We start from the raw sequence: 19587 nt of genomic DNA on the forward strand, positions 1-19587 counted from the left end.
TTAAATGACTGCAGTTTTGTGTGCAGCACTGTCCTTCTAAGTTGTATTTGATCTATCCTCTGTTTGCTTTGTCTCTATTTGATAATGCATTACAGCACCGACATAATTTAATATGATTACTGATGAAGCTACTACACCCTTTACATACCATATATCTACATTAATGAAAACTTCACACGATTTTTTTTTGCTTTTGTGCTTTTACATTTTTATTTCACATTTACATCAAGATTCCACGTACAGAGCATCTTTGAATAAGTGGCTACATAGAAAAACAAAACATTTGTGAGTAATTTTATATAAAAAAGGACAACAGAAAAAGCTAAATACATAATTTTGCATTTCAAAAATGAAAAGTGCATTTTATTACATTTTCTGACAGCATATCACCACTTTTATAGACACAAAGGTAATGTCATGCTCAATAGAAAAGTTGCAGTTACATAAAAAAAAACTGTAAACATGATGTGTGCTACATGTGAATTACTAAATTAAAGAAAAGAGAAAAAAAAAACATCATATGAGAAATACAAGTGTTGCACGACAGCCCACACTGACAGTTTACACTTTCCTTCAGTGAAGCATCTGTTAGAAAAATTCACTTTAAACTCAAAAGCTATAAATTGATCTAAACACCAGCAGCATGTCACCAAATAAAGCAGGAACCACAATACATGACGTTGAGCAACTGAGTTTTAAATGCATCACCTTTCTCCTCATCTAATTCTGCAGAGTCAGGTGTCAGTCTGGTCTGGTTTTTATTCTCCTCTCAGTTGTGAACTATAAATTGTCTTTGTTGGTCCTGGATCACTCAGGCATTCAGTAAATGAAATTCAGGCTCCTCTCCTTGTTTTCTTCTCCCTCTTTGTTCCACAGAACTACGCTGCACAACATTCTCTCCATATCCTCATCCACCTTGTTGCTTGGTGAGATAAAGCCCCTCTCCTCCTCCTCCATCTCCCATTACGACAGAATACAGCTGTTGGTCTTGTTCATGGGTGGCCGGAAATCGGTGTCTTTGGGAAACGTCTCCCTGCGTCTGCGTAGCGCCGGGCTGAGGCGGCTGGGAAGGTTCACCTGCTGCAGGAGCTCCTTGAACACCTCCACCACATTGGCGTTCTCTTTTGCAGAAGCTTCCAGGAAACTGTTGTTCCAGTCCATCTCCACAGTCGCCAGCACATTCTCGGTGGACACTTGGCGCTCCTCCTCTCGATCCACCTTGTTCCCGACTACCACTATCGGTGTGTACTTATCCTCCTTGATCTCCAGAATCTCATCTCGGAGGCTCTTGACAGCCTCCAGCGACTCTGGGTCATCCACGGCATACACCAGAGCAAAGGCATCACTGTTTTGGATGGAGAGCTTGCGCATGGCAGGGAATGAGTAGCTGCCGCTGGTGTCCAGGATCTCCACGGTGACTTTGACCCCACCAATGTCATACTCCTTGCTATGCAGCTCCTCCACAGTGCGTCTGTGTTTTGGCTCAAAAGTATCTTGGAGAAAGCGCCTGATCAGAGCTGTCTTGCCTACACCTGCAGCTCCCAGAAATACAATACGCACCTGAGTCTTTTCCTTCACCTCAAGAGACATGTTTGTGTCTTTTTAGTCAAAATGGATAAAAATGTTCCGAAGGGCTTTAAGTACAATCCCTTCCTCTTAGCAGTTACAGCTACGAAAATCAACACCTTTCACTGGCTATGTTTCTAATTTATCTTCCATTAAAATTTCCTGATCAGCAATTTGTCAAATTAATCTTCTTCTTGAGTTCCGGTCTTTACTTTTGTGGCTCCCTGTTTAGCCGCTCAAAGTTTCTTATTTAAGTACCTGTCATCTGACACACTGCTTTTTATGCCTGTTTGTGTGTGTGTAAGTCTATGGGAGAGAGAGAGAGAGAGAGAGAGAGAGGTCCTCAATGGCTGTTGAAATTCCAACCAATCAGAAGAGAACAGGCTATTATAACATCCAGGCAGCCAATGATGGCAGAGATGCAAATCGGTGTGTAGAGCTCCGTCAGGAAGAGAGGAGGCGATCTGAGAGTGAACACTGCAAGAACAGCGTCGAAAATACTGTTTGAGCAGAGTGCTGATTATAAATCCAGATAGGTCCACAGTACCTCAGAGGAAAGACAATGTTCTTATCTCTCACTTCGAACAGTATATGGAGACAAATTATTGCAAAAATCAAGAGTGTTTGGTTCAATCAACTACATTGTAAAGTCTCTCTGGATGAGACAAGATAATCCCCTGAGAAAACAGTCATTTCTATTATAATTCAGATATCTTCTGCTATCAGTACTTTATTTGCAGCAATCTGATGTTTACAGCAATGCATTCCACATCAGATGCACATTTTTTATGTACCACAAATTATTATTTAATAATGTCTAAATTGTAAATATGGTCTACCTAAACTATGCTTGCATTACTCTGAAGGTCAGCTTTCTGACTGGTCAAATACGTCATACACAGTGTAACGTACGCTGGTAATTTGTATGTGCTCATGGATGAGACTATGGTAACCATTGGCTATATATAACAAAAACTTGATCACTGTGACAGCTGAAGTTGAAGCCTTGGGTTCATTATTTGTCTGTTTGTGGCTCTTGTGTGGAATACATCTGACTGACAAACTGTGATCATGCTCACTTCTCACTTTGTAGTCATGTCCTTAATTATTCATAACTTTGAGCCTTTAAACAGTGAGTTTTACCCCTTGGACCAAGAACAGGGAGACTAACTGTAGAGACAATGGTTACATGGCTACTTCCCTATCTGGTTCTCTATATAGTGAGTCAGCCATTATTTTGTGTTGTCTGAAGTTTCAACTGAAACTTTTCATTTTTCTGTACTCCACTAAAAACTTATCACGTAATACCCCAAAACTAGTAGACAGGAGCTGAAGACTATTCAGTCTTTCAGTCAAAAAAGAAAAAAAAAATCCTAGAGCATACAGCTGTGGAGCATGCTAACGCTAACATCAGCTGCCTCTTTTTGTGCTTCTCTTACCTGTTGAAGAATCCTGAGCCCAATGATTCCACAGACGTCTCAACCTCCTCTGTCCCAGATGCAGGACATAAGAACCTGTATGTATGTAAAACATGTATTAGAACCATATTTGACCTTCTAGTCTTTGAGTCTAACCAGTAACATTTTAGCATTTTGGTTTGCTTTTGAAATATTTACATGTGAACTATAACAATGGGGCCACTGTGGCTTCATAAACATTATTTTTTACAAACGGTTGTTTTTACATATTTGGTTGATGATCATTAGTAAATATAAGATATAGCTTTCCATAAAATCCATACTTATCTGGGCAGATTCAGGACAACCTGACCAGAGCAGGCAGGGATCTGTCTGGTTTAAATGACAATGTATTAAATCACAATTTCTTTCTATATTACAGCAGCACATTTCAGCATGGAGGCTTGGTAGGGAACAGATTGACTCATTCAAGGAGCTGAAAGCCCATCATAACACAATTTAGGGCGGCCGTGGCTCAGTGGTGAGAGTGGGTCGTCCAATAACCTGAAGGTTCGCCGTTCAATCACCACGGCTGAGGTGCCTTTGAGCAAGGCACTGTACCTCCATGCTCCCTGGGTGCTGTGAATGGCTGCTCACCGCTCCAGTGTATGGCATCTGTCTCTGAGTGTGTGACCCTGTGCATGTTTGTGCCAACAGGTGCCAACCTGGATGGGTTAAAAGTGGAGGACAAATTTTGTGTGTATGCATGTATGCATGACAATAAATATGATCTTAAATTGCAATGAGCCAAATGTACTTGTAACTGTAAAGTAAAAGCAAACATCACCCTTGTGCCTTTGCACTGATGCTGTTCTGCAGGTCTCAGTTCACAAGAGGATGGAAAACTTTTTTGAAATGATATTGATATGGAATTACTTTGTGTTTTGATGATAAGTGATGCCCTGTCATGGACTGGTGGGTATGGAAAATGGATGGATGTCCTGTAGAGGAATTAATGAGGAGTGTTAATGGGAGAAAAGATATGTTTGTGCATAAACTCTGTTGAGCTTTAAGCTATGTATAAAAATATAATCCAGATGCAGCTCTCATGTATGTGGGCTTTAAGTGCAGACTCTCAACTTTGCTTTAACAATTGACTAAAAAGCGGTTTCATGGACAGGTGTGGGCTGTTCCTTCCATATCCCTTCATCAATTAAGCAGGTACAAGTTCTTGAGTGTATTCAAGGGTTCCATTTGCATTTCAAAGCCGCTGCTGTGAACCCACAAATGAGCTCTCTATGCATCAACATAGGCCACCATTAGACCCTAAAAACAAAACAAAATTCATCAGAGAGACAGCAGGAATATTAGGAGAGGTCAAGTTAACAGCTGGAAGCAGACTTCCAGACACAACAACAGTGCTGGGTGATTGCAGGATACTTTTGGTATCAAGAACAAACATTTCACAACATCCAGCCAAGCAAAGAAGACACATCCTCATCTGTATCTGCCATAAAGGTACAACCTCATAAGAGAAAATACAGAAGGTTCAATTTAGGATGCAGAGGTCAGATATTACATTGCTACACAGTTATTTCTGCTATTATAATGTCTGCATTTCATCTTTAATGTGGTGTTTAGTAGATATTTTCATAATAATATAGTACATGCTTTATCTACTTTGGTGTGTCCGTATGAACTGGTTTGTAATCTTGATTTATAACTTTTCAGTTTCTGGAGGTAAATATTTCTAATTTATGCTTTGATGTGCTTTTTGAATAGAGTTACTTTATTGAGTGTGTTTTTGGTATTTAGTCACTGTTGCTGGATTAGAAAACCCTCAAATTAAAACTGAATCTTCACTTTAACCGATGCTCATTGTGTAGTTGTCAAGGACTCAAGGAATGTTCACTGTGTAAGTGTTGTAGGTATATTCATGTTTAGAGTAATTGTGTCCAGATTTATCTGGGCCTAATGTTTTATTCTTCACTCCCACCAGCTAATGGTTATGGTTAGGGGTTAAAGGTACATGGCTAGGGTTGGAACACTACTCACTGTCACAGACTGCACAGTTTATTACTCATTTGTCACGGCTCCTGTTGTGTGATGAGACACATGATGGGCACAAAAACGCCTACTATGTATTGTACGTATGGACAAGTGTTTCTATTTCAAAGGTGCTGGTGAGACTTGGCTGTATCAATGCAAACATGGCTAATTCCATCATCTGGCATCATGCACAGTGTGCCGACAGCTTGGCAGTATCATTAACAATCTGGAGATTTGACAGAAAAAAAAGGGGTGGTGACATCTTCAGCTTAGCATAAATAGATAGTCGTGTATGTTACAGCTTCTCAAATGTGACATTTAATTCACAAGATGTTTAAACTTGTACTTCTATCTTTGGAACTTTGAGAGGTGTCTTGTTTGGTTTATCTTGTTTCTCATATGATGACTGACCCTCTGACTCGGCAAGCTTATATTAGTTATCCAACAGTTTTGAAATCCTGTTCAACCTTTTCACTTTTTATACAACTGTTTTATATTGGCTCGACTTTATTTGCCGCATGTCTTTTTTACACTTTGACTGCGACTGTTGTTTTCTTGTCATAATTATCAAACATTAGTCTGTTAGCAGCATTGTGAACTGAATCAGTGTGGTTCGACCTTATTTTATCTATTTATTTATTAAATTAACTGTATATCTGTCTTTAGTGCAAGTCTGCTGTAACTTTAATCTCAGTTTTGATATTGTTTAAAATCCTTGAGAATCAATTGACTTTACAATATATTTCTAATGCATTAACTTTATCTGTACAGTAGTTCAAGACCAACAGTAATTCAGCAGTTGCGTTTCCTCTTGCTCTGCCATCTTGTTTGTTGCTGGTTAATCTTGGAAAAAGACACAGTGAGATCATTTATTTTCAAGGCTATTAACTTGCATTAATGAGAACTTTGTATGTTTGGTGTAGGACAACTTTCAGTCAAGTTTTCCTGTTTATTTTCAATTTTTTTCAGGAAAGAAAAATTAACCTGTTGTGTTGCAGAACTTATTTGCCCTTAAGTCTATGACATTGTATTCACCAGGCAAGTTCAGCATGTTGATCAGTCACACATGAGAATACATGACTCTGAATCACTCTCTCAGCAGTCCTTGGTGCCCAATTAGATGTGATGCACTGGCTGGAACCGTCTGCGACAGAATCCTGTCTGCCTCCAGTTTGTCAGAGTTTGTTCCAGAGAAGTGAGTCTGACTCGTGATCCTCCTAAATTTCCCTTAAGAGAGGCATCGTCTCACACACTGTGACTCTGTCTGTCTTGTTTGGTTATGCAGCAGTGTGGAAAAAGACAAGTCTCAGGGAATACTGTAAACCTCCCAGTAGCTCACACTTTTAGTGCAGACTCATACATTTTCTTCTCTGGAGACTGCTGTACCTGAGCTGGGCAGCAGCGCAGGGCTAAGCACCGGGGGAATATTAGCTGTGAATAACATGAGATGAGCTGCAAAAATGCTGTGGAAGACAAATTATGGCAATTGCAGTCAGATCATCGTGGCTTTCATGACACACTGATGAAAAAAATGTTTTTAAAATTACAACACCAAGAAAAATATGGAATCATCACTCTTTGAGGACAAATTGTGCATTTGACTAAGCTTGATTTTTGTTCCAGTGGAACTGTCAACATGATCTCATGGCAATGCACAGACATAGCACACCACTTTGGGTGCTTTTCGCTTGACATTTATGTGCATTTTAAGCTTTAGGCATTTATACCCTTGAAATACAAGGGATAAACAGCCAAATGGTTAGGTTTAGGGAAAAGGTCCAGGGCACCACTTTCATCCACAGTCCATGACTGCTTCTCTTTAGCCCACAGTAACCTTGTTTTCTTCTGTTTAGGTGTTAATGAAGGTTTGTGTTCAGCTTTTCTGGATGTAAATCACATAATTTGACAGTCAATTTCTTACAGTACAGTCACAAAATATCCTCTAGATTCTGCTGATTTATTTTTCTTTTTTGTTGTGCATTTTCTATTTTCAAAGGATTTTTGTTTCAAAGGAGTATTCTTTCCTGATGCTTTGACGTATTTTTTGGTCAACCTGCATGTTTCCCTTTTACAACCTTTCCATGTTGTTTGTACTTGATCCCACAGCTGACTTGAATTGACATATCTTTTGCCACATACCATGTTTAATCACCTTACTGAAAGAGTAATTGCTTCAACTGACTGCTCTCTGGTTTGGTTGCTCTCAATCCCACTGACACAACAGTCTCAAAGTCTTAAAGCACTTGTTGAATCACAGAAGAACTGGGTTTCATATTTTCTTAGATTCCGGAATGATTCACAAATATGAAAGGCTGTTGGTGTATCGAGGATCTTTGAGTCAACTTCAGAGTTGGTAATTAGAGTCAGTTCAGGCATCAGTGAAGTCAAGTTTTGGGCACATTTTGGACCCTATAATGGGAAGAAGGAGATTAGTATGACTCATTATCTATTATCAAACTGAAAATTGACAACAAAGGCTTTGATTTATTTTAATGCAGACAACTGAGCCAAAATAAGTTATACCATATTACTGTTGTCACAGTGAAAGATATGCCACTGCAGGACAAATATCCAAATGTAATACTGAACAAGACTAGGTTTAAAGTATTGGCTTTGATTGCTAAAAAAAAAAAAGATAAACTGGACATCGATGTAAGTGTTACAGCAGATGTTGGAGCACTTGAGTATCATGTCTCACACATTTTTATTGTCAGAGGTCTGTGTGCTTGCCCTACATTTCACTATGATAATATCCTTTTCATATAAAACTGAATACATTAATCACATGTTAGAGAGGGAGCCTTGTCTATAAATGAGTGCTAACTATTTTCTGCACAGAGGGTGGTACCACTGATATTTAGATGGACACTTAAAATCTAAGTTCACTTGGGGTAATAACTATAAATAAACTTTACTCTGGTTTCAAGATTATTTTAGTTTTTTAAATTTTTTTTTATTTCATTTAATTAAATTCTTTGAAGAATGTTCAACTGGTCCATAAAACATTTGTCAAATTTATGATTTTTCTTTTGTCTATGACATAAAAGAGCTGAGAGAACATTGACAGAGAGAGATGATTCCACATACTTGCCATGAGTTGCACATTTCAGGGAAGAAATAAAACAGATGATGCACTTCATACTACCTTTTGCATGTTACTAATTTTGATTAATTACTTAACCAATGCAGCATTCTTATTATCCTTAATTGCAACTTTTGTGTGACAAAATGCCACAGAGAGCTGAAACCATGCATATCCCCAGGTGGTGTCTCCTGTCTCTGGACAGTGGTGGTTCCATTCTTTTTCGTGTGCTTTTATCTCTATTGTTCCAGGCATTTTCTATTTACACTCATGTTGCCCTGTGGAGATGAGAATGACCAGATGGCATTGCCCGATGGACTGAAATGTTCAACACTGACGCATGCTGGCAGGAAACATTTATGTATGTTATACACCATTATTATGATGATTTCATGGATATTCTTTGTAATAGATTTATTTGCTGCCTGCATTTAATTATCAAAGCGTCATTTTGGTACAACATAGCTTTTATTAAAATAATAAAAGTAAACAGTTTTTATCCCATGCTCATAACATTTGTCTTTTAATTTTATGTTCAGTTTACCAGCAGTTTTCAGTATCTGCTTCACAGGTTGCTTTGTTTACACCTGCTGTGTCGTGACACCCCTGTACTGAATGTGCCATTGTCAAGTGGCTCTCACTTTTGTGAGGCTCAAACTGCAGCTCACCCACTTGAAAAGGCAGCTTGCTCAGAAGATTAGACTGGAATTCACTCAGTGACCAAGATTCAGACTTCTTTCTTTTCCTTCTTTTATTTTTTAAGATTGTCCACGTCAAACCCAGGTGAAAAACCTTGAAATACAAACACAAATAGATGGTCAAAGAAATATAACCCAAGAACATAACCCAAAATCACATACTTAATTTTAAATCTACTGGAAATTAACCTAAAAATAAGTAGAAAAAACTTTTAGCTTGAATACTTTTTAAAACACACCACAGTTTAACTGTACTTTCACCCACATAATATATATAACATTTTATCTTGCATTTTAATCACATGATTAACCACAGCACATTTTAACTTGTATTTGATCCCATGATTAGTCCACCACTCAACCCCAATGTGAGCTGCAAAGACACACAACCACCCAAAGCTCACAGGCTCCTTCTTCAGTCTTTGCAAGCTTTAGTCCTGCAGTCTCCTTTTTCCAAGCTCAGACTCTCCAACTATTCCTTTCACACACTGCTCGCTCTTCACTCTCCTGTGAGTGAGTGCCTCCAAACCACCCTGATCTCCTGATCATCTCCACCTGGTGCATTCAATCCTCTGCCTCCAGCCTGGGAGACACACCCAAACCTGATGCTCTCAGCCAGAGAGGGGATCGGCCTGCAGCTCAACTCAACTCAACATTGTGCTTTAGTGGGTTCTTTGTATATGAATGCAACCTTGCTCAGTCAGTGATTTATTTATTTATTAATTTAGTTTTCCATCTCTTTGCTGCTTCTGCCTGTCTTGTGTGATCGTGTATTCAGATTAATTTGTTCCTCTCAAAGTCAAGTAATGACAATGTTATTTTTCTGTTTAAAAAAACAAAAAAAAATTCAACTCTCCCAAAGGAACCTATATTTTTCACACACTGTCCCCAGATCTTTCCTGGTAGCATTTACTATTATTAATCTATGTGTCATTACTTGGAACTGATTTCCTGGAGGCGATGAGCTCCTCTGTAGTAGGCAGTGAGGGCCCCGGCTGTGTGTATTGATGGAAAGTTGCTTGTGTTTTGACCCTCTGGCCTGACTGTCTGCATCTACACCCCAGTGGGAAACGTATGCACTGCACTGCCATCCTGTCAAAATGATGACAAGATGATGGTGTCGAAGTCTGACGGATGCCAAATATAAATTTTGCCTGACAGTAACAGATGACCTTTACTGCCACTCAACTTTTCTTCCTTTGTATGTTCTTACAAGAAGAGGTGAAGGAGGACAGATGTTTAGATGCAGTTACAAAGGAGATATTGTATTAGGAAATTGATTACGTAATAAAGGAAACCTGAAAGATAAAGATGGAACTCTACAAGCTTTATTTGGTTTTCCTTCCAGCTAAACAATGACATGAATGGGTTGAGCATTCTCTCAACATCCCTCTTTGGTTACCCTACTGTGTCTGCAGCACTTGACCTAAAGCCTGCTCTTACCTACTTGAGACAAAACATATCCTTTGAAGAAAAGAAAAATGAGATAATTTCACACAATAGCTGGTTACTGGACAACTCTTTTTTTCAAAGAAGAACAGTGTTAGTGGTGTAATTTTCTGGAAGCCTATCATTTCACAGTATGCCCTAATGTTGGGTATTCAGAGGTTTTTTGGACAAGTGTGGGGGTAATTTTGGTCAGGTTTATTCACAATAAGAAAAGATGAAATGTTGTTTGCGTAAATGGGCCAGTTTAGTGCGTCTTCTTTCCAAAGCTTGCAATATGAATTTTGTTTGCCATATGTTTTGTGTATATTTGCTGGACATTCAAGTGCATCCATTGATATGTCTTATCTCACAGTTATTCTTAACTGGCAAGGGGGCTTTTGGTTTTAAACACTTTCTTTGACGCAAGTATATTAGGCCTGGAATTGAGTGTGATTATCACTTTGACACATTCTTGGAGATGTCTGAGAGTGATTCATCAACACAAAAACGTGTGCCCAAAGGATGAGACAGTGAATAACCAACAAACACTAAGCTCCCCTTGGCCAAGACAAATTGACATTTTTAAGAAGACTGTCTGTTGCCTTCATTTTCCAAACCAAAATGTAGTGGACACACTCGTACTTGACAACATTGTAAAAGACCTTCAGCAGTGGAGCAAAGTCTAGAAGCCATCATTTATCTCTGTAGTTACTGGTTTGTAGCCATGCAGATGTGTGCCTTCACAATGGTGGATAATTAAGGGGAGCTCATAAAAAAAAGTGAGATATGATTGTTTGCTCATAATATCGGGACTTTGATCTCAGTTCAACATTTCAAATGGTGAACTTTGAACACAAACTTGTTCATTTTAATCTGTGAACTGAACTTGGAACTAATTCTTGTTAAGTGTGAACTTGCACAACACTGCTTTTCTCTTTCATTGGAAGAGAGAATTGATGACATAAAACATGTACATTTGAATTACTTATGGGTTTATATGATAATGTGAACTCATAAGGTGAATGAAAACACGTATTTTCATGCAATGAAATCAATTACTATTTTACCTAAATTGACTAGAGTAAGCTAGAAAGATAGAGATGATATGTGAATCTATGCAATTTATCCAATTTACTTGTATTCACCTTTATCAAAATAGTTGACAGTGAAGCAAAAGGTGTTAAGGGTGAAAGGTTTAACTGGGTTTCAGCTTAGGCAATAGAGGTCACATAGGCAGTTGCCCAATTCAGGACTGCTTTCTGTTGTCAGGATAAACTGATCTGAGAGCTAATCGGGGAAGGGAGGCAGCACGCTTCTCATTTTGAGATACAAGTTTTTCAGCATACACACAGGAATCTTGCAGGGACAGAAAAGGCTGTTTACATCTCAGTTTAAGTGAACTGTGCACACATAACGTTTTCAAATGGTTGGGTGCATTTCTTTTGTGCTGTGGCCCATGCTTCTCTCTGGCTTGCCTGCTGTACTGGAAGAAAAAGATCACCCCTTAAACCTAACCTCATGTCTCCAGCTGTTCCTTTAGAAATAGGAATCATGAAAATTTCCATTACATACCCCTGGACTGCCTCAAGTTACTGTGCTGCTAAAGCAAATGTAGAATCTTGCTATACTTATATGCTGTGAACCTGCCAAAAGATTTAGTGGCTAAAAATCTCTGCTCCAAACCTATGGTTTTTTCCAGTCCAGATGTCTGTCTCGACGACCTTCTGTCGCCACTGTAAAATCTTCCGTCTGTGGCTGTAACCCTGTGTGGATGGTGCTTGGACATATTCTAAATTGCCCTTCAGTCTGCCAGTATTGCATCTGAATCCCACCTTGTTGAACCAATTTGAGCTATGCATGTACAGTAGGTAAGTAAATAGTGAGTAGTAAATGTTAATGGGAGAGATGGTACCGATTTTATGGTTGTGCATTGGCTTTATGGTTGCACAGCTGGCCTTTGTGACTCTTCCATTTATTCCATGAGCATCTCAAGTGAAGTTAAGAGGGCAGGCATCTCGTTTGAAAATTAAACTTACAAGCCCAAATAGTGGAGAAAACAAAGCTTTTTGTCTGGCATTAGTGTACTAACATTCTCATTATTAGACTGATGAGATGCCTGCCAGGATGCTGTGCGTCAGCAGTCAAGTTGCTGGTCTGGCTCGACAGCTACTGTTATCCCTGTAACTCTGTCACTGTACAGACGGCACACCAAGCCATTACAGAGATAACAATGTTCCATCTTGTCTCAGTCATGACAAACACATCAGTGCATATCAAGGGACATCATCATTCACATACTTTGATGGAGAGTAGGTGATTGTGCAAAGGAAGAACCCATTACATTTGGGTGCAGATCTGGGTAATTTTCACAGGTTGCCCTCCCTGAGCTCTTGTGAATAAATAATTTAAATTATGATTCAGTAATACTCTGCCATTCCTGATGATGTAAGCTTCTTTGCAAGTGTCTTTATCATCCACTGCTGCAGCCACCATTTGAGCAGTCACCATCCATTACGGGGATGGTGACCTTTTGATCAGGCAACCCCAGTAGAAATAAAATTATTTTCTTTATCAGAAGGAGATTTGGAAGAACTGTATTATCTATTCAATAGGCATTGTGTTTGTGTATTTCAGTCTTGGGGGCAAAAATTAAAAAAAAAACAACCAAGTGCATTATGCTAAAGGGGGCACTATTGCTGGCAGTCCTGCTATCATATCCTGTGCCAATGACCTTTGTGCTGCCATTTAAAGTCTCAGACTTTGTCTCACACATCCTAAGGGTGGCTTTTAGAGTAGACATAATTTAAGGTGTTTTCAATATACAGAACTATCTAGCATATTGTTCAGCACACAACTACTCTATTGTCTTTGCATTTTTACTGCTCTCTCTGGCTGTCCACCTATGTTCTCTGTGTTGCTTTCTCCTAATGTCACCATAAAAGTTTATTTTTATTAGAACTACTTCCTTGTGAACACATCATGTGCTGTGGCAAGAAAAGTAACACACTAAGTTTAATTTTCCAGATGCATCAGATCTGTTTTACAGTCAAAATGTAATGCTATGAAGAATGGTCTGAAACCAACCTGAAAGTTACGCATTATCTTAACTTAAGAGTTTGTTATGACTATGTCTCTTTCATCAATTAAGCTTTTGTTTCTAGAATTACAAACAAAATTAGAAAATTGCAGCCTCTAATATGCAGGAAGAAAAAATTGAACATGCTTACAACCTAATAACTATCATAGAGAAATACTACAATACTCTACAAAGAATAAAGTTTCCGGCATGAGAATTCACGTTAAATTCAGCCAAGCCCTCAGCACTTGGACGCTGTCTGTGTTTAAAGGATTAATTGAATCTGTTACTTCATTTGTCACGTTTGCATTTGCAGATTGGACTATTGTGATTTCCTATCAGTCACTCTCAAAAATTCACAGAAAAGCCACCAGCTGATCCAAAATGCTGCAGTGGGATTACAGATTAGAATTAGGAGAGATCATCTTTCTTCCATTTCAGCTTTATTCATTGGCTCCCTGTAAAACTCAGAACAGAATTCAAAATCCTTCTCCACTGATATAAACTTCTTAATGACCAAGCTCATTCACATCTTAAAGACCTTATAGTTCCATATTTCCCTGTTTATGAGATTACCCTCTCAGACTGCAGGCTGACTGGTGATTCCTTGAGTTTCCATAGGTAGCATGTGAGGCAGAGCCTTCAGCTGATCATAGTGATAATGTGTTTAGGAGGAAGAAAGCCTCTTTATTTCCATCCCTTTAGCTATGCTGCTATTGGGCTACGCTACCGGGGAACCTCCTATGATCCACTAGGAAATTTTCCTCACTCTGCACTCTTTTCTCTAATCCTCTTCTGATTACACAGTTTTACACAAAAAAAATCAAAAAACATTATAAAAATAATGTGTCCCTTACTTGATCTTAAAAATAGGGTAAATAGATCCTCAGATGAAATATAACACTTGACAAATTACACATTTGGTGGGGGACGGGGTTAGATTTGGACTGGATTTGCAGCCACAGGACCTGGGCACCTTCCAGTTATTGAGTTGAACATTTACTTTTCTGTATAAATAATTTAGGGTCAACGATAGCTATCTGTTTGACAGCGAATGCGTTTGCTGAACCATGCAACAAGACAATGATTCCAAGCACAGCAGCAAATATACAACACAGAGACGGAAAAAGAAAAAAATCAAGATGTTACAGTGACTCGTGTCAAAGTTCAGAACTTGATTGAAATTTTGTAGCAGGATCTTAAGACAGCTGTGCATAAATGAATGTCCACAAACCTCAATGACTTGAAACAAAGTTTTAAAGAAGAGTGATGTGAGAGACTGATAATGTTTTTGGAGCTAAAGGAGGTTCTGCAAGCTACTGAATCATGGGCTGTACTTCGCTTTTTCAAACATACACACATTTGCTTACAATTACACGTGTGTATATGCTTTCATTTCTTACATGAACTTGTTCTATGAACATGTGCAAAATATCAGGACATCTTCAGGTGATCCGGTTAAACTAGTTCTGACAATGTAAATCTCTCCAGGCTGAACTGCTGTGCCTGGTTATCATCTGTCCAGGGTTTCCAACTCTGGGTAAGTGTGTGTTCGTGGAAAACCACTGGAGTTGGCAGCAGCTGATCAATCACAGTCATATATCCATAGCAGATTGAAAGCAGCACACCTGCTGCAGCCACAGCAGGATGGAAAATTGAGAAAAAAAGAGAAAATTAATGCTTTGTGAATGTGGAAAAAGAATAAGTATCTCTGCCACAAATGAAAGAATGAGACAATCTGTTAATTTACTGTTGTGTTTTATTCAATGAATGTGCTGCAGGTGTATTCTTGAGGCACATGAAAAAGTTCCAGTCTTACTTTGTCAGATGCAACAAAGGCTGGTTTAAGTGTACTTTGCACCAAACAAAGAACAAACTTCTAGTTGATTCTGAGCAGTCAGTGGGTTTAATTGTATATGTCTAACACCATTTTCTGCATCTAGACTCGAAGTTGATTCATAAAAAAGGGTTTTAGTTATCTAGTGCTTTTAATAAAACTTTTAAAACACTTTATATAATAGATATTTATAAGGAATATGAGTATACAGACATAATTTGATGTAATTTGGATAGTTTGATACACTGCACCTTAATAAAATTAACAATTAAAAAAAAGATGATTTTGATGAAAGAAATAGATAAAGTTGGCTCCAAGTCTTTAAGGATAAGATACACGGAAAATAGTGACAAATTAACAAATGACTGATCTAACAGTGATGCTGTGTAAAATTAATTATATATAGTGTATACTGAAATGACTGAGAAATGATTTAGGTTTGTGTTGTTTTAGGTGGTAAAAATGATTTTTTGCTCATCTAAGCTCTTCCTCCCTGATTCTTCAAACTGAGAGTACCCTGACTGCTTTGTACTGCAGATAAGACACTGACTGCTCATAGAAACTCAGACGACCCCTCTTGAAGAAAAATCCCTTTAATGCAATTTTTTAAATGTATTCATATTTAAATGTGAATGATACTCCCACCCACCTTCAGTAACACATAATTAGCTCACTAATATTCCTCAAAATTGAATAGCTATAGAAAATAATTTCCCTGTCATCCAACATCACTGCTGTTTGCCCTATTTTCTCTTTCAGTTTAAGTAAAATGCAAAAGCACATACACATACATCGAGATGAGAGAAATGGTTGCTTTTATTCTTGATATATCCTGCAGGTTGCATTGATACCATCTTACTGCATTGTGATACAGGCAATGAAGCACAATCTCACAGCTTTAGGGATTTTCTTTTCAGGCACTATAACTATTACAGCCTGCTTTTTAGATACTCTTTCTCGACCCAGTTAAAAGACATTTCTTCAACCTCAGCTGGTCTTTTGTGTCCTTTGGTCATTCAGATGTTGAGCTAGAAGAGTTTTCTGTCCAGCATCCATCTGTCACAGTGTTTTGCAGTTTTCATTCTTAACAAATCTTTGAAAAGATGTTCATATTTAGATCACAAGAGAATCTCTGGCTTCAGATGAATATTCTCAGTCTATTATTACATGAATTTCATTATTGCACAATGTAATACTGCAATTACTTTTAGAATCTGCACGGGGAGCTAAATGATTTAACAAGTCTTCTTGATTAGCGCATGAACAGAGAAGTCATGAATCATCAGGGAGTTTCATTATACACGCATCCCCTGGCTTGGAAACATGCCAACTGTCTAATTATCTTTATGTGAATGTATCTCTTATGATAACCAACACTTATCACGATAAAACAGCACACATAAAATCATCCTCTCAGAAAAAAGTTAAAAGTTATGCAACTGATTTTATGCAATCTGACACATGATGTGAGTAACACATGTGAGTCCGTGTGCATGGAAAAGATGACCTATAGGCATTATGTTAATGTCTGATTTTCATGCTGCACTACTTCAGAATACTGATTCTCAATTAAATGTGCTTTGGTGATAAACAGATGTAGATCATCAAGGTCAGAGGGATGGACAAAAATGGAAAAGCGAGAATCATTGAAGTTCTTGAATTATTCATATAGTTTTACATATATTTCTCTGAGAGGGAAACATGCAGAGTGTTGGCCACCTGTACAGTAAGTCTAAAAACTAGTGCCGATTGAGCACCCGTTTAGACGCTTTGACTTTGGGAATTTTTAGTTGAACTTCTTCTTGTAACAATGAGAGGCAACAGAAGGTGTGATCATTCCTCATACATTTGACAAAAGCAGCCAGTTCACAACAGACATTTCAAGGCAATTTACAGAACTACTTTTCTCTAAGCATGTGGCGACGGTGGGGAGAGAAAACAACAAACCAAACATTCTATTTTCAATATTACAGTGGATGTCATTTCCACTATTTTCATTCTTAATTGTAGGTAACCATTTCACAATGCGCTTTCTCCTGGGGGAGGCGTCCTCTTGTGAACAAGAGGATTTGGCTAAAGTATCATCTGATTGGTTGAATTCCTGGAGGCACTACCACACGGACTACTCTAGTCGGAAGCTACCACAACTCTTTTAAAATATAGTAAACTCTCACAAGCACACTAGAACAAAGACTACAGCAGTACGTCTTTGTTTGGTAAATATGCTCATTACCCACAGTGTTGCAACGCTATGAATTATGTTGTCTTTAGGTTCCTCTCCATCTTTGTACTTCTCAGTATACTCACTTGTTAGTAGGTGCAGACATGGTAAGTGTGTTAAAATGCCTACTGAGGCAGAAAACATCTGCTGCCAAGAACTAGAGGAGCTAATGATGCTTACACACTCTCCTGTTGTTAACTGAGCCTATGTTTCTAATTGCTTTTCTTTGAACCCAGTACATGAAGTGCATTGGGGTTTGTTAATGCAAAATATGGTTGCTTGTGTGAGCAACGCCATTTCCCTGAGCAGTTGTAGAAGCAACAAATCAAAAAATCAAACAGGCACTTTAACAAATGCTAAAATGAACACAACAAAACATTTAAAAGAACATGGTTGTTTCAGTTAACTGATCAGATGAAAGTGATATGAACTGAAAATTTTCACCTTTGCTATCCATACTGTAGTGACAGGTATGGTGCTTTTCTCTCTTTCTCTCTGTCTCTCTTGTCCCTCCTTCCCTTCCTTTCTCCCAAGCCTGTATTGGGGTTTGTGTCAACCCCACTTCTGGCCATCATAAGAGGCCTGTCTATTTATTGACTTCCTGTTTTCATTTGAGGAAGTGCTCATTCAGCATGTACCTGTTTGGTGTGTACTGATGATCAAAGCAAAGATGCACACGCATGTTCATTTTTTTGTTTCTAAAAGAGAGCTGGGGTTGAAATCTGTTTTGTGGAGCTGAAAGACCTTTTTCAATGAGTTTCAGGTCAAAAACTACATGTTTTCAGGGCATTCTTAAAAACACAGGAGGCATCAGGTAAAATTATCAAAGAAGTGGTCTTTTAATACTTTGCTCGACAGCACATCCCATTTCTGAAGTTCTAACGTAGGAGTGACTTGTGTACCGCAAGCTTTTGTGTGTTTATTAAGCATCCATTTGATTCTATTATACATAGATATAGATGAGCTAACTTTGTGACTGGATATGTTTATCTCTGCATTTTTACACATACACACATCCAGTTACATGTCCAATTTAGTGGCAGTTATGAAGCCTTTCTCCACAAGTCCTGTGCCAGGCTTCCCTTTGAGGGCTTTTGTTGTCCTGAGGACAACAAAAAACTCATAAACATGTAAATTCAGGGATAGAGGTTAATTCTCATTCTTGTATGATCGTTGGTTTTCTCTGCAAAATACCCTCATATGACTTGAATTTTGAATGGTGCTGTATAAATAATCCAAATGGAATTGATTAAATTCAGTTAGAAATAGTTCAATTGAAATCTGTACTTTGTGTTCTGTAAATATTGATTGTCCATATTCTATTTGCTTTTATAGATTTAGCATTTAAGCATTAAGCATTTAATTAAGGAGTCATCAGAAACTTACATCCCTACCATGCATAACACTTAAAGTATGTTTGTTCAGATACAACTAAAAAACCTGCCATCACTTACAGGCTAAGTGTAATGATATCACACATGAATAGACTTTAATAAGAAGTTTGCTTTTTTAATAGTGTCACAAAAATTGGTTCTACTAATTATACAAACAAATAACTAAAAGAAATAAAGATGAAAGCTTCATACTGTAACTCTGTGGAACACCATTAAACAGGCCAAAGCACCGTAAATGCTGTCAATGAGTAACCAAAACTGCCCACAAATCCTTTTTCAGAGGGAACAACCAATCGCTTGTTACTAATTCTGACACAGCAAACCCTAAATTGCACTGAATTAAATCCTTTCTCCTGGCTCAGAGTCTAACTGTAAGAAAATCATTAGACGTGTTTTTTATTCTTTTTTACCAGGCCACGCGCCCCTATACTGATAAGCTGTAAAAACAATGTAAACACAATGTAGCTCAAAACACATCAAGAGTGCCACTTGACTGCATTTCCCACAACAACTGAATGAATCATATACATGACTATAACACATAATTGATATGGATCAGTTTATACCTCTGATTAGACTTGAATTTGGTCTGTTTTTTAATTTTTCCTTATATTTTATATTTCTTATATCTTATATTTTTCTTATATTTTCCTTTTTATTAACCTCAATTGTTTTGGCACAGGATGTTGCAGTGTAGAAGATATATAACGTCTTTCTGCAAACAACAAAGAACCCAAAATTTCTCAAGTTACAGTCTTCTGTGTCATTAGGGAATGCATAACAAAATGATTGAATAACTCACTGTGGAGACAGTATTCTGCTGCAGAGGGCTACAGTTG

General features: G+C 38.1%; 1 protein-coding gene across 1 annotated transcript; it reads right to left on the bottom strand.

Moving 5' to 3' along the window:
• Positions 1–229: 229 nt before the first annotated feature.
• Positions 230–1830, bottom strand: LOC140305111 (ras-related protein Rap-2a-like). The gene has a single exon (XM_072383878.1). The coding sequence runs from the start codon at positions 1588–1590 to the stop codon at positions 964–966; it is 627 nt and encodes a 208-aa protein (XP_072239979.1). The 5' UTR covers positions 1591–1830; the 3' UTR covers positions 230–963.
• Between the last annotated feature and the right edge of the window lie 17757 nt (positions 1831–19587).

This window comes from Leuresthes tenuis, unplaced genomic scaffold (genome assembly GCF_036924035.1).
Source record: "Leuresthes tenuis unplaced genomic scaffold, fLeuTen1.0.hap1 SCAF_4, whole genome shotgun sequence".
Taxonomy (NCBI): domain Eukaryota; kingdom Metazoa; phylum Chordata; class Actinopteri; order Atheriniformes; family Atherinopsidae; genus Leuresthes; species Leuresthes tenuis.

Coding starts and splice junctions, on each gene's coding strand:
- LOC140305111 (XM_072383878.1), bottom strand. CDS start 1,590: ATGTCTCTTGAGGTGAAGGAAAAGACTCAGGTGCGTATTGTATTTCTG.